Source organism: Megascapheus bottae, chromosome 1 (assembly GCF_031878675.1).
Source record: "Megascapheus bottae isolate mThoBot1 chromosome 1, mThoBot2.hap1, whole genome shotgun sequence".
NCBI lineage: Eukaryota > Metazoa > Chordata > Mammalia > Rodentia > Geomyidae > Megascapheus > Megascapheus bottae.
Window position 1 is genome coordinate 44,279,054 of NC_143509.1, and position 16,041 is coordinate 44,295,094.

Below are 16,041 nucleotides of genomic sequence, written 5' to 3' on the forward strand. Positions count from 1 at the left end.
ACACATACACACACACACACACACACACACACACACACACACACACACACACACAGGGCTCAGGGCAGGCTACTTACCAACTAGAATACAAGAATCTCTCCATCTGAACAGGCACTGTCCTATCACATGACAGCCTCCCACCAATGCTGGACATATCTGAGACTTGTTAACCAGCAGCCACCACTGAAAACCATCACCTGACTGATCCTTATGACCATATTTAGAATTTGCCCTGCGGAAAGCCCTCAAACCAACATGGACCTCAGTGGATACCTGTGCATGTGCAACCCTGTAGTGACAGCCCAGGGCCAGCTCCAGTCCCCCTCCTAAAGCCACACCTTCAATGGCTGCCACCACAGGCTTCTTATTTCTCTGTAGTTCATCGACTACACTTCCCATTGGGATGTCAGGTTAGCCAGCATTGCTGAAGTGGTGGATGTCAGCACCCAAAGAACAAATATACAAGAGGAGAGGGTTCTGGTTTGAACTTTGTTCACAGGAAGGAACCTGATAACTTTTTTCTTTTTCTTTAGATTTATGATGATTAGACATTAGTTTACAAGGGGCAAGGGTTATTGTGGTATTTCAATATGCATACAGTGTACCCCCAAAACTGACCCCCTCTATCAGTCTTCATTACCTCCAACCACCCTTCCCAAACAATTTCACCTGGCTTCCTTATTCTGTTTTCATAAATGGAAATAAAGTACTTCAGCCATATTCATCCTCATTCACCCTCTCCATGAATCCTTCCTACCCTGGGTTAATCCCCACCCTCACCCCCAGCCTGTTTTATTGATCAGATCCCTCAGGGAGACACTTCCATCCTTAGATGCAGACACACCCTGGGAAATGCACAATCAAATATGAGAAAACGCATGAGAATCCTAGAGCCTTCTAAGATCTGTGGATTCTTAGGATAAAGAGCAACATTTTTTTTTTGCCAGTCCCGGGCTTCAACTCAGAGCCTAAGCACTGTCCTTGGGCTTTCTCCAGGCTTGTGGCTGCCACTTGAGCCATAGCACCACTTCCAGATTTTTCTATGTATATGATACCAAGGAATTGAACCCAGGTCGTCGTGCATGCTAGGCAAGTACTCCACCACTAGGTCCAACTCCTGGCCCTCAGTAAGATTTTTAAAACTATGTTTATGCACCAACTGGCCTTGTCATAAAAGATCCAAAGAGTTCTTTAGGTGTCTTGGGAGAAAACTGTCTATTCACCCACCACGTTTCTCATTCCTGCTCTAGTGTGCCCTATCTGTTACACTCACCAAGTTCTCACCCATAGGATTAGTTCATTACTGATCAAAGTCTGTGCCTATATTCTAGAGACAGTGGGAGAGGGTTATTTACCTACAGAGAGTTTTCCACCTGATCCAGAAATTACAGTGGCTTTCATTGTACCATCTGATAGAGCTTTCTGTAGTCCTTCTTTTATTCCATGGAGTACAGAAAAACTAAAAGGAAAAAAGTATATGAAGCAAATTAGTCAAAATTAAATTTCTACCATTTCAGAGGTTTACATTGCCTAATTCTGAACAAGTAAGCACATACACAAGGTACACATCCACTAAAGATTCTTTCACTCATTATGCAACAAGTAATAGTGTCATTAAATAAAGGCTTTTTGGGGGCGGGTGTGGTGGGTGTTAGTCCTGGAGCATGAACTCAGGGCCTGAGGTTTTCTTAGCTCACAGTCAGAACTCTACCATTTGAGGCATAGCTCAATTTCTAGCCTTTTGTTGATTAATTGCAGATAAAAGTCTCATGGGCTTTCCTGCCCCAGATCTCAGTCTCCTGACTAGCTAGGTGAACAGGCATGAGCCACTGGCACTAAGCTAATAAGCCCATTTTTAATGCAATATTATTTTATTTTACTCTGTTCTAACTTAAAACTTGTACTAACCAATTAAAAATATATACATTCTCTATGTGTTGAACAAGGAATTGTCTGATAACTTGAAACACATATCCCATTAGCATTCATCCACTAATAGTGTGCTGTAATAAAGGTACAAATATTTTCAGAAGGAAAACATCAATTTCAGTTTACCCTACTGGCAAAGTGGTAGATAATTAAATGAGGGACATTAGAAGGGACTGCTACTCGGGTAAACATTCCTTCCCACATTTTCTGAAGAATCAAGACGTCTAGTTTTAAACTACTCACAACAGAAGACTATGTAACTGCTTTGCAGTTATTACTACTTGCTAAGTAGTAATAAATGGGAAGGAAGCATATTTGGTATGTACAACTTTTAGAAAAAGTCCTTATGGTATACTTTCTTCTTTTTCTTTCCCATTTTCTTCCTGGGAGAATAGCTAGTTAGATTAGGAAGAACCATCTTTAAACAAGAAGAACAGCCATATCTTAAGGAAGATTGAGGAAAAAAGTAGTTTTGGAATGCTAACACACTGCTGTGAGGGAAATTAACTTGCCCTTATTTAAATCACAATTATTGTCTGTCTTCTGGCATTGCCAGCCAAATCTGACCCTAACAAATCTAAATGTCAAAGACAAAGATAGCAAATAATCTACATATAGCAGTATATAGATTACTTTTTCTCCCCAAACTTAGCATCTGAGGGAGTCTTCCCAGAAAAATTAAGTATAAAGAAGATTTGATACATTTTAAAAAAAGAGCAGTGTGGCCAGGAATATGGCCTAGTGGCAGAGTGCTCATCTACCATGCATAAAGCCCTGGGTTTGATTCCTTGGTACCACATACACAGAAAAAGCCAGAAGTTGTGCTGTGGCTCAAGTGGTAGAGCGCTAGCCTTGAGAAAGCCCAAGGACCTGAGTTTAAGCCCCAAGAGTAAAGACAAAAGAAGGAGAAGGAGGAAGAGGAAGAGGAGGAGGAGGAGGAGGAGGAGGAGGAGGAGGAGGAGGAGGAGGAGGAGGAGGAGGAGGAGGAGGAGAGCAACAATGTGATATGAAAGCAGATTTTCTGGATATTTCTACATAAGAGAACTAGGAGAGGCTCAGCAAAGTGATCCAGGAAAAAGGGAGTCAAGTCACAAAGACCAAGACAGGAGAATTTGCAAAGAAAGACATTCTTAAATTCAAGGTTTGCTAAAATAAGAAGGAGACTCGAGGAAAATTGGTAAGAAAATGCTTATAGGAAAGATGATAGAAACAGAAAAGTATTATTACAGAACAAACTACAACTAAGGTATATAAAGGTCATGATAAGTCAAAACCTCATAAAATAAAGGAAATAAAGTCATTGGCCTTATGTATGATAATTACCTTTCCCCTAGTTACCTTTTCCTGGTAACTCAAAAGAAATAAACAAATCTTCTAGCCTTTAGCTGGTTAAGTAGAAACCAAATTTGATCATGAAAACAGACTCTGATTATATAACAGTGAAAAGTCCAAAGGCATACAAAGTGGTCCCTCAGTGTCTAGGAGAAATTGGTTCAGACAAGTCTTCATCCCCCTAGGATACCAAAGTCGTCCTATGTTCCAATTTGTTAGACAAAATTATGCAATATTTGCATAACCTATTCACATCATTATTTCTCAACTTTTTCTAATATCCCGTGAAACAGAGATACTATATGAACAGCTGTCACACTGTTCAGGAATCATGAAACAACAAAAGTAACCCAGTGTAACTACATTTTCTATCTGTAGGGGACTGATGGACATGTAGAACCAACTGAATTAAGCCAAAATTAGTTCCATCAGTGCCCATTCCAACAAACCTGTTTTTTTAATTGGTAAATTTAGCACACTCGTCAATAGAAGAAACAGAAGAGGATAATGGCCATAATCAGTAGAGCTTTCTTTACCAGATTGAGCTGCCTTAGAGTAACTATCGTCATGAAGCAGGAAAGACCTCAGGGACCAAGAATATTTTTTTCTTCCCTTCATGTTCCCCTTCTCCCAGGTGTGGAGCATGGTTTAAAAATCACCTCCAGCGGTGAGGAATGTCGGGCACATGGGCTATACAAGGCCGAGGAATCATTTGTTCAAACCAGCCTAGACAGTCTCAGGTAGGACTCAACATTTTAAAATCTACGCATTTTTTTCAAAGTGAAAATTCAATAAATGTATGCCAGTGAATGTTGTTTTAAATGCTCAAATGGTCTTTGGCCAAAAAAAAAGTTCCTAGCTTCATACAGTGTGTGTGTGTGTGTGTGTGTGTGTGTGTGTGTGTGTGTGTGTGTGTGTGTGTGTGTGTGTGTGTGTGTGTGTGTGTACTAGTCCGGGGCTAAATGGTCTTTGGCCAAAAAAAAAGTTCCTAGCTTCATACAGTGTGTGTGTGTGTGTGTGTGTGTGTGTGTGTGTGTGTGTGTACTAGTCCGGGGCTAAATGGTCTTTGGCCAAAAAAAAAGTTCCTAGCTTCATACAGTGTGTGTGTGTGTGTGTGTACTAGTCCGGGGCTAAATGGTCTTTGGCCAAAAAAAAAGTTCCTAGCTTCATACAGTGTGTGTGTGTGTGTGTGTGTGTGTGTGTGTGTGTACTAGTCCGGGGCTTGAACTCAAGGCCTCATGATTTCTGTTTGATTACCGTGAGAGTGCTCTAATATGTCAGCCATAACTTCAGAGGACTTTCTGCTGGTTAATTAGCAATACAATTTTAAGGACCTTTCTGCCTGAACTGACTTTGAGACACTATTCTCTAGATTTCAGCTTCCTGGATGCCGAGGATTATAGGTGAGACCTATTTCTGGCTTTAAAAAAAAAAGTTCAAGCTTTATTTTAATTTGTGTATCACAGACACAATATTTGTACAATATTTGATTTTTCAAATAAAACCCCAATAAAAATCTATAGAAATACCAGCTGCATAAAAAAATTAAGGCCTTTGGAATCAGTTTCCAGGCAATGCCCTGGAATCATATTTGAAAATCTCAAGTATCGTCCAAGTCCCAGGTGTATTGCATGTTCTCCTGTGAAACAGTAAGTCATCTGTGCTGTTTATTTACTTGCATCCATACTTGTTGTTATCTCATCAGTTATATTTTATGTTCAATATTTATTAAATGTATATGTAATAGTTATATATGTATAGTTAATCATATATAGTATACATACTATATATAACCATAAACTATGGCTACTCTCTTAAACATGCATAACCATAAAGTTGTAATTGTACTTCATTCTCACATGGTTTAAAGTTTATGCATGATCTGTATTATAACACTTCCCTCCTTCAAAAGCAAATATGAAATCAGGATGTTAGTAGCATACTGGCATGCTCAAGATAGGATTAATTTTGCATATTAATTCCTAGAATGCATGTCAATATTTCTTCCTTTTTGAAAATTCTCTATCACTGAAATAGATGATTAAAGGCCTGTTTGTACTTTTAAGAATAAGATGTATTCAAGAGTAAAAACAAAAAAACTTCATCAGATTTATGGCTTGTGACAATTTTGTTTGAAAATATGAAAAAAAAAAAGTAGGCCAGACTTGAAATGACAGGCTTAGTTTCAGCAAGCAAATAGATTTTACCTGAGCATTTGTATGCATGTTTTCAGTTAATAATGTAAAACATGAAGATTCTTACTAATCTTGTGTGTGTTTGTGTGTGTGTCTATGTGTTTAAATAACATTATCAGGCATCATCCCTGTGATTTTAGTTACTCAAGAAGCTGAAGATCTGAATAAGGCCTGCAATTTGATGGCTGAGGGGGGAAAGTTCATGAGTCTCTGGTCTCCACTTAGCCACCAAAAAGCTGGATGTGGTGTTGTGGTTCAAGTGGTAGAGCACTAGCTATGAGCACAAAACCTCAGGGATATCACTCAGTCTCTGAGTTCAAGTCCAAGGAGGATCCTCCCCCCAAACACACACACACACACACACACACACACACACACACACACACACACACCCTAAAGATTGTAGTGAAAGAAAAGTTGGCTGCAGAATTTAATATTGGCAATGATGACTTGAAGACCTGGATATGGTACTCAAATGGTAGAGTACCAATCTGAACTGGATATGATTCAAATGGTAGAGTACCAATCTGAACTGGATATGATTCAAATGGTAGAGTACCAGTCTTGAGTGAGAAAGCCAAAGAAGAGGACAAAGCACTGAGTTCAAGCTCCAGTACAGGAAAAACAAAACAAAACAAAAAAGGCACCACTGCTCTGAGAAACATGTCTAGCAACAGATATGTCCTATGCTTTATTTACTTTTTATTTTTTATTTATTTTTTTTGTCCTACACTTTAAAAGACTAGCTGGGTGCTGGTGGTTCATGCCAATAGTCCTAGCTACTCAGGAGGCTAAGATTTGAGAATTGTGGTTTGAAGCCAGCCTGGGCAGGCTGGCTTATCTTTAATAAATTACTCAGAAAAAGCTGTAAGTGCAAGTGGGGCCGGGAGTTTGGCCTACTGGTAGAGTGCTTGCTTAGCATGCACAAAGACCCAGATTCGATTCCTCGGGTACCACATACATAGAAAAAAGCCAGAAGTGGTGCTGAGACTCAAGTGGTAGAGCTCTAGCCTTGAGAAAGTCCAAGGACAGTGCTCAGGCCCTGAGCTCAAGCCCAGGATGGGCAAAAAAAACCCCAAAAAACTGGAAGTGGTGCTGTGACTCAAATGGTAGAGCACTACCTAGCCTTGAGCAAAACAGGCTCAGGGATGGTGTCCAGGTCCTGAGCTCAAGCCTCAGTACTGGCAAAAAAAAAAAAAAAAGGTTGAAAAGCAAGAGTCTATCTATAGAAAAATCAGAAGACACCCTGCACCAGGATTAACTCCAAATGGATCAAAGACCTCGAGGTAAAAGAAGATACACTGAAAACTTTGCAAGAAGGAATAGGAGACACACTAGGCCTCCTTGGCACAGGTTGAAACTTTCTTAATAAGGACCAAGAATCACAACAAATCAGAGAAAGATTGGATAAGTGGGACTGCATTAAACTGCAGAGCTTCTGTATGGCAAAGGACATAGCGACTGCATTAAACTGCAGAGCTTCTGTATGGCAAAGGACATAGCTAGTAAACTAATCAGGAAGCTACAGAGTGGGAGAAGATCTTCACTAACCATACAACGGACAAAGGCCTCATATCTAAAATATATCAACAGTTCAAAAAATTGAATCAATCCAAAACTAAACTCCAAAGGAACAACCATCCCATTAAAAGATGGGCCAAAGACTTAAAGAGAGTCTTCTCTGAAGAAGAAACAAAAATGGCCTATGGACACATGAAGAAATGCTCAACATCTCTGGTCATAAAAGAAACGCAAATCAAAACAACTCTAAGATTCTACCTCACTCCAGTTAGAATGGCCAGGATCAAGAAAACTAATAACAACAGATGCTCGAGGGGATGTGGCCATGAGGGATCACTACTGCACTGTTGGTGGGAGTGCAAACTTGTTCAACCACTATGGAAAGCAGTATGGCAGTTCCTCAAAAGACTAAACATAGAGCTCCCCTATGACCCAGCAATTCCACTCCATGGCATTTACCCAATTATCCAGAAACAAGGACATACTAAATCCACCAGCACAACAATGTTCATTGCAGCACTATTTACCATAGCAAAGATATGGAACCAACCCAGATGTCCCTCAGTTGATGAGTGGATCAACAAGATGTGGTATTTGTACACAATGGAATTCTACGCTGCTGTCAGAAAGAATGACATTGCCCCGTTTGTTAGTAAATGGAAAGACTTAGAAAAAAATCATATTAAGTGAAGTAAGCCACATTCAAAGGAACTTAGGCTCAATGGTTTCCCTCATTTGTAATAATTAGTAGAAACCTTGGGTTCTCCTAGCAGAGATTTGCAATAGAGCAAAACTTTGATATAAAAGGCCATATAGTATGAAGCTAAATGAAAGGATCTCTAGGATACAGACACATAAGCCATATAATGAATGATTGTTGTTCTTAAGGTACTATGTTATCTCTCATTTCTTTTGCTGTCCCTTGGTTATCTCAGATTGTTACAGTCTCACTTTGTTACCTGATATATCGGATATATTTGTATTTGGTTATTTGAAATTGGATAGGGAAGGGGGGAAAACAAGATGAGGGGTAGGGGTGGGAGGAGGGAAATGGGGACCAAGACATGTGAAAGGGTATCAATGTATGGGAATTAATGCACCATCTATCTGGCAAATATCATGTAACCCTTCTATTAATTACAATAAAATATATATGAAAAAAAATTTTAAAAAGACTCTAGATTCATTGAAATGGGAGGAAACACAGCCGACTAAAGTAGCAATGAAGGATCATAGTATCTTTGAGGATAAAAAATTGTTCAAGTAAGACTCAGTAATAGGGAGAAATAATTTCCCACATAAAACAAGAAACAAGAAGAAACAAGCTAAGATACACTAAATATCTGTTCCTTGGTATAACAACATCAAACTGAAATAAGAGTCATATGGTTAAGACTATCAACTATTTGATTAATTTCAGGGAGTAAAGTAGCCGCTTGCCTTTATGTATAATTACCTTTCCTCTACTAACTTTTCACCCATTAACCTAGAAAAAAAATCAAACAAAACTTTTGGCTTTCAATTGGCTCAGAAACCAAACCTAATATTAAAAACCATTGATATAGACCATTGATATAATGTCCAGACTCCAAAAGGTATATGAAGTTAAGCCTCAGTATCTGTGGGGATGTCCAAATCCTCATATGTTTAAGTTATACATATATCAGCATTATCGGGGCATATAATCTATATAAGCCATACCACCCCACAAAATGTAAAAGCCATATTCCCCTCCTCTTTTATTTTTATTAGAAAATTTGAAAACCTAAGGAAGAAAAACAGGAAATGGATAGTAGCTGTAACTGACATAATTTTTCCACATTTGGCCAATGAGAGAGCAGCCTCCAAGCAAAGGGCACAGGGGACAAGGAAGTACTTTCTCCTCTTCACACTGCCAGGTATAAAGAATGGGGTCTTGGGCAGGGCCTAAAATTCATCTATTCAAGTTTGGGACTTAATGTATATATTTTGGGGGCAGGAATTTGCCATGGGGCTTGAACTCAGGGCCTGGGTGCTGTCCGGAGGTTTTGTATTCAAGGCTAATTGTTGGAGATTATGCAGACTTTGCCAGAAACCAAGCAGAAACAAGGTACAGAGAACAAAAGAAAGTTTATTGCTGGCAGCAAAGGGACTGACTGGCAAGAACCCTTCTCACACACAAAGCACTATAAGAAGTGCGGGCTATTGTCTAGGGTGATCTATATAACCTGTAGGGTTTCGGGGACTGAAAGGAGGTGGAGACCCTGGAGTAGATGTGAGGACTAGGGGCTTCATCATAGCAGACTAGTATTTATGTCTGCTGTCAAAATGTTAGACAAGGGGGTCAGGGAGGCAGGCCTAGAAATTAGCCATGTCCTACACTTACAAGGAAGGTGATTATTCATCTGAATGGAAGAAAATGTGCTTGACTAAACTAGCAATAAAGAATTTAAAACCACTTGGGGGGGGGGAAACCCACAAATGCAATCTTTCAATGATGGGAGATGAGGTGATTTTCTAAATGAGAGTAAAAATAGGAGAAAAAAGAAGGAATGAAAAGTACACCCCTCCAAAAAAAATAGTGGTGATAAAGCTGTTATACTTGATAAATCGGATGGAATGTATTAAAATCTAGATTCCATGGAATGGGAATGTGGCTTAGAGGTAGAGAAGCTGCCTAGCATGTATGAAGCCCTGGGTTCGATTTCTCAGTACCACATACACAGGAAAAGCCAGAAGTAGTGCTGTGGCTCAAGTAGTAGAGCGCTAGCCTTGAGCAAAAGAAGCTCAGGGACAATAGTATCCAGGCCCTGAGTTCAAGCAATATAGATATATAATTAGCTGAGTAAATAAAAATAGATAAAGTAAAATCTTGATTCCTTTATTACAGGGTAAAAAAATCTTAACCAGCAGCAAATTTGTATAAAGACATACTAAGAACTGTCAATGAAGAGCCAAAACCTCATGGAATGAAGAAGATTTTTGCCCTTGTGCATGATAATTACTTTTCCTCTAGTTACTTTTCACCTATTAACCTAGAAGAAATCAAGCAGAACTTCTAGCTTTCAACTTGTTAATTAGAAACCAAATCTGCTCATGAAAACATATTTTGTTTTGCCAGTCCTGGGGCTTGAACTCAGGGCCTGGGCACTGTCCTTGAGCTTTCTCAAGGCTGGAGATCTACCACTGGAGCCACAGCACCACTTCTGGCTTTTTCTGTGTATGTGGGACTGAAGAATCGAACCTAGGGTTTCATGCATTCTAGGCAAGCACTCTACCACGGAGCCACATTCCCAGCCCCAAAACAAATTCTAATCTAGACTGTTACATAATATTGAGAAGTTCAAGGCATATGCAGTCATCCATTAATAATTAACTAATTCCAAAAATCTTCAAACTTCAGTATACCAAATCTCTGGATGCTTAAGACCCTAATGAAATATATCATTCTACTTGCAAAGAACCTATCCATACCATAATCTCTACAGTACCTATAATACTCAATAAACATAAATTATTTCTAAAAAGTTAAGAGTACTACAGTTTTTAGGGAATAATGGCAAGAAGGTAAGAATAATCAAATGCTTATTAGAAACCCAGATGGGGCTTGGAATGTGGCTTAGTGATAGAGTGCTTACCTAGCATCCATGAAACCATGGATTTGGTTCCTCAGTACCACATAAACGAAAAAAACAAAAAAACAAAAAAAACCAGAAGTGTCGTTGTGGGTCAAGTGGTAGAGTGCTAGCTTTGAGCAAAAGAAGCTCTAGGACAGTGCCCAGGCCAAGTTCAAGCCTCAGCACTGGCCAAAGAAAAAAGCAAGAGAGAAACCCAGGCATCCTGCATGTAACTATATTTTGGCTGAAAGGGGGATACAGAACCTACATCTTAGGGGAATATGGGACCAGCTATATTCTGTATAAAGACAGCTACAAAAGAAAGGCTACAACTGGGCACTGGCGGCTCCATGTGTAATCCTAGCAACTCAGGAGGCTGAGATCTGAGGATTGCAGTTCAAAGCCAGCCCAGGCATAAAGTCTGTGAGACTCCTAATTCCAATTAAACACCAGAAAACCAGAAGTGGCACTATGGCTCATAGGGTAGAGTGGTAGCCTTGAGATGAAGAGCTCAGGGACAGCATCCTGGCCGAGTTCAAACACCATGACTGACAAAAAAAAAAAAAAAAAAAAAAAAAAGAATGGCTACAGAATTTGCTCAGTCCGCACCACTGAGAACAATAGATAGGCTTTGCTTACTCTGACCAACTGTTCTTCTTTTGTGATCATTTTTTTTTAAATAGATTTTGTTTGTTTGTTTATTTATTTATTTTGCCAGTCCTGGGCTTGGGCTCAGGGCCTGAGCACTGTCCTTGGACTTTCTCAAGGCTAGAGCTCTACCACTTGAGCCTCAGCACCACTTCTGGCTTTTTCCTGTGTATGTGATACCAAGGAATCGAACCCGGGTCTTCGTGCATGCTAGGCAAGTACTCAACCACTAGGCCAAACTCCTGGCCCCTTTTGTGATCATTTTCATTTTGAAAAACTCAAACAGGATAAAAGGAAAAGAGCAATGGCTACAGCTTCTATATCTCCACTAGATTTAGCCAACAGAGAAAGAAGCCCAGAGGTAGGTAAAGGGCATAGGGACCAAGAGAGTATTTTCTGCCCCTAACACTGTCAGGTGTGAAGAGGAAAATGTTTCATGTGGGCTGAGCACAACTCTTTCAGCTTCTGTGACCATGGCAGGCCTTTTTTCTTTCCAATCCTAGGGCTTGAACTCAGGGCCTGGACACTGTTCCTGAGATTTCTCAAGGTTAGCACTCTACCACTTCATCCAAAGCACCACTTCTGCCTTTTTCTGTATATGTAGTACTGAGAAATCGAAGTCAAAAGGCTTCATGCATGCTAAGCAAGCACTTTTCCACTAGTCCACATTCTCAACCCAGTAGGCCTTTTCTTTGGACAATTTTGTTGCTAGTGGTGATAAATCAATAGCCATCAAAATAAGTCTGTAGGGATGGGATGTAGCTCAGAGGCAAAACACTTGTCTAGCAAGTACAACATCTTGGATCCAATCCCCAGTAACACCCCCCTTCCCTCCCCAAAAAAAACCCCACCAAAATATAAAATAAGTTGTGGACTGTAACCAGCACTTTTTCAGAGGAATAGCAAATACATTGTGCAGGGCCTTACTTTATTTTTGAAATTATATAGTCACATACTGGAATGGCAGCTTGCAGCCAACTAGGGAGAATGAATAAAGCTGGACCAAGGTCCAAACTTGGAATTTAAGTCAGGACCTTTGGAATGGAAAGTTTATACAAGCAAACAAAAATGCAAGCTAGCAAAGCATTCAACACAAAGTTGGCACAAATTTCGTGAACCTAAGCCTGGCTCACCATCAATCTGCCAGGTTTCAGTCTGGCAGAGATGACCCAGGTGAAAAGACCCAGTACAAACCAGTTGTTCTGCTTTTTCAGCCTGCAGGGAACATGAAAATTTCCAGAGACAGGCACAGGTCTGTAGGACCCTCTGTTCTGGCTGCAGAGCCCATTACCTGATTGCACTGACAGGTGCGTTTTGCAAACGAATGAGTGCCAAGGAGTGGGGAAGCCTCAAGTACTCAGCCATTTTCCTCTGTCACTGAAGTTTCCTTAGTGGCTGTGGTTACTACTGCCTCTTACTACCATGTGCAGCCAGTTTTCTAGGAGCCCCGGGCCAACCCTCAAGAGGAATGAGCTTGATGGATCAGCGAGAGCCAGGCACAGCCTCTGCCAGCTGGAGCCTCCTCTCCTAGCCCCATTCCACCAGCCACTAGGAAGCTCTACAGATGTCTGCCACCATGCCCTGGCCCCAAGGCATTGGACTGCAACAGCAGCTGTAATAGAAAGAGATTTATTTATGTAAGATGGTCATTAAAAGACTTAGAAATAAGACTAACTGGCAGGTGATCTCAAAACACACTTTCACCCTCTGCAATTTCTTAAACAATCTGGGGGCTTCCAGGAACAAATTCTGGGTTCACTATGAGACAAGCTGTACTCACCTCAGTATTCATCAAGATCCCAATTGTGAGAAAAGCGAACTTTTCTATCAAAGTGGGTTGCTAACAAGTTCCCGATTGGCCGGATGGTTTGGTTCTTGTTATTTCTCAAGACAATATCAGCAAGTAAAGAAAACGAGGGAAAGCTTTGGAATAAGGAACTATTTATTTATTTAATTATTTATTGCCAGTCTTAGGGCTTGAACTCAGGTTCTGGGCACTGTCCTTGGACACTTTTTGCTCAAGGATAGTGCTCTGCCACTTGAGCCATAACACCACTCCTGGTTTTTTCTGTGTATGTGGTTCTGAGGAATTGAACCCAGAGGAGCTACTATCAATAGGCTATTGTAACTCTCTCTGCCCAGGTCAGCAAGGTACAAGGTAAACAGCGGCACTGAGCAGTGCTAGGCATACAACATGCCAGTTAGGCCACACTGTCCAGATCTTCCTGAGCTCAGGTCATGATTACTTCACTGGGTTGTATTTTGCTCTTCCATATTTACTTGTTCCACTGTTTTGTAATGAGGAGGGGAAATGAGAAGTTCAACTAGTCAACTAACTTCCCTAAACTAAAACCTTTTATTCTTGGGTACATAAAACTAATTGTCACCTACCTACAATTATTTTTTTTTTGCCAGTCCTGGGCTTGAGCTCAGGGCCTGAGCATTGTCCTTGGACTTTCTCAAGGCTAGAGCTCTACCACTTGAGCCTCAGCACCACTTCCGGCTTTTTTCTATGTATGTGGTACCGAGAAATTGAACCCGGGTCTTCATGCATGCTAGGCAAGCACTTTAACCACTAGGCCAAACTCCCGGCCCCTACAATTATTTTTTGAGATAAGAAAGAGTAGCTGAAGTATAACAGTAACATTACACTTAGGCAAAGGACTAATGGGTTAGTTTCTGGCTTGGCTGTGGGCAGTGCCAGCCTAGTGAGTCTTCTCTAGGAAGCACTCAGGCACTGGAGGCACTGCAGCTGGAACACCAGCTCGAAGCTGAAGTCATTTCCATAACAGGGATTTTCAATAATGAGTTGTTTTTGTGGAGCATAGTTCCCCAGTAGTTCTATTTTAGCTTTGCAGTTTTTAACTTGATTACTTTTTCTATTCAAATCTCTCAGATTGCTTTCGTCCATACATAGTATGTAATTGAATGTAGCAAAGTCTTCTTGGTCACCTGTCTTGCCTTATGAGCTATGCTAATGTCATGATTTCTTAGGCAGCTCATTGCTCATTGCTTGGGTCTGGGGCATAGCCCATGTTCCAGTCAGAAATAGCATCCTCTCAATGGCCCAGTTATCTGAAACATTTTGGTCAGCTACAGGTTTTCTGAAAACTGCTTCAGCAATGGGTAACCGGCAAGTGTTACCCAGACACACAAATAACACGGACTTGGGACTGTGCTCTGCCATTTCCCGGGTAGTGGCACTAAGGAGCAATTTTTAAAATGTAAGACTGTCTTGAAATACCTAATCAGGTCCAGACCCCAGTTTTACAGCAAAGGGCCATGCAGTTTCATGATAAGAGAAAATCTGGAGTTACAGAATAAATACATTCCTGGAACAAATAGTTAAACTCCCATTTAAAACTCCCATTTTAAAGCTTACTTAGGTCCTGAACCCCTTTTCACTTTTGTTTAAATTAAGAAACAAGTAAAGTCACCTTATCCAAGTTATCTCCTGCATAGTCAATACTTAATCTCCCTGGTACTAATTAAACGTACGAAAATTTAGCAGTTTCTCAATTTAAAAACTCCACTTAGTTTCCCCTCTGGGCCAAGAGATTTTTGGGCCATTGACCACAACCGGCTTCAGTGAAGGACCTTCAAATTTCTCAGTGTGTGGCATTTCTGCTTGTTGGAATCTAACAACAGGAACTTGTTGTTCAAGACTGAAATAAGACATGTTTCAGGAGAAATACCTCAGCTTGTTCAAGAAAATAAGAGGTTGTATGTTTTGACATTGCCTGCTAATGGTTACTTATTTCTAAACCTTTTAATGGTAACATTTATTTCAAAGCCTTTGAATGGTAAATACATCTCTGCCCCCATTCAGACTATTCAACCCATCTGAGCAGAGGGGCAGGGCCTGCTACATTCAGAGGTAAATAGGAAGCAGTTTGTCAGCTATGCCCTTGCTGGCCAGACTTTTGACTGGTAACATACCCTTCTGCATAAGTAAATTTTGCCTTGTTGAGACAATTTTTGTGTCAAGCACTGTGGTTCTCAGAGAGTATATTCATAACACCATGAACAGGGACAGATGTCTGGGGCCATGACAAATATGAATGCCCTGAGGCCTGTCTGGAACTCATGAACCACACACATCATTCAGTTCACCTAAATGCTGGTATTTGTGACAACCAGCTATTTACAAAAGTCATCACCCAATGCTTACAAATCACTGCCCTTATTTGCCCAATCTTCCCCCTGCCCCGCCTTTCCTAAGAAATGGAAATTGCTAATACTTTATCCATTGTGAAATGAGGATACAATATAATACAACATGTTTACCACAATGAAAACAATCAGCATAATAAAATGCAGATGGTGTGGATATGTATAGCCAATCTGAATGGCTTCCTATTAAGGATTTCTGAGTTGAATGTAAACATAAATTATGGATGAAATAAGTTGGACACTTGGTGACTTATGCCTGTAATCCTCGCTGCTCAGGAGGCACCATTTGAAGCCAACCCAAGGTAGGAGAGTCCATGAGACTCTTATCAACCACACATACAACTGGAAATAGAGCTATGGCTCCAGTGCTAGTGTGCTATCCTTAAATTAGCTCAAGGACATCACCCAGACTCTGAGTTGAAGCCACAGGACTGTCACCCCCCCAAAAAAATATATATGAATGAAACCATTTGTACCAATGACTGTTAAATGGTCAAGCAGTCTATAAACAGCTTGGTGACACCTGATAAATTAGCTTTTCACACTTCCATAGACTCAGCAATTAAGAAATCCTTACAAATGTAGGCAGTTTATTACTTACACAGTTGGGAGTGGGGGAGAGAATGAGAATATTATCAACTCCCTGT

At 40.4% G+C, this 16,041-nt stretch overlaps 1 protein-coding gene and 1 pseudogene across 1 annotated transcript in view; both read right to left on the reverse strand.

Moving 5' to 3' along the window:
* LOC150069042 (peroxisomal bifunctional enzyme-like) overlaps positions 1-12,586 on the reverse strand; it is a 37,432-nt gene extending 24,846 nt beyond the window's left edge. The window contains 3 exon segments of the mRNA XM_090330330.1: positions 274-477; positions 1,360-1,459; positions 12,513-12,586. Of these exon segments, the coding sequence (XP_090186456.1) occupies positions 274-477; positions 1,360-1,459; positions 12,513-12,586 (378 nt within the window).
* A 1,340-nt stretch (positions 12,587-13,926) lies between these two features.
* On the reverse strand, positions 13,927-14,408 carry LOC150069044 (low molecular weight phosphotyrosine protein phosphatase pseudogene; annotated as a pseudogene).
* Between the last annotated feature and the right edge of the window lie 1,633 nt (positions 14,409-16,041).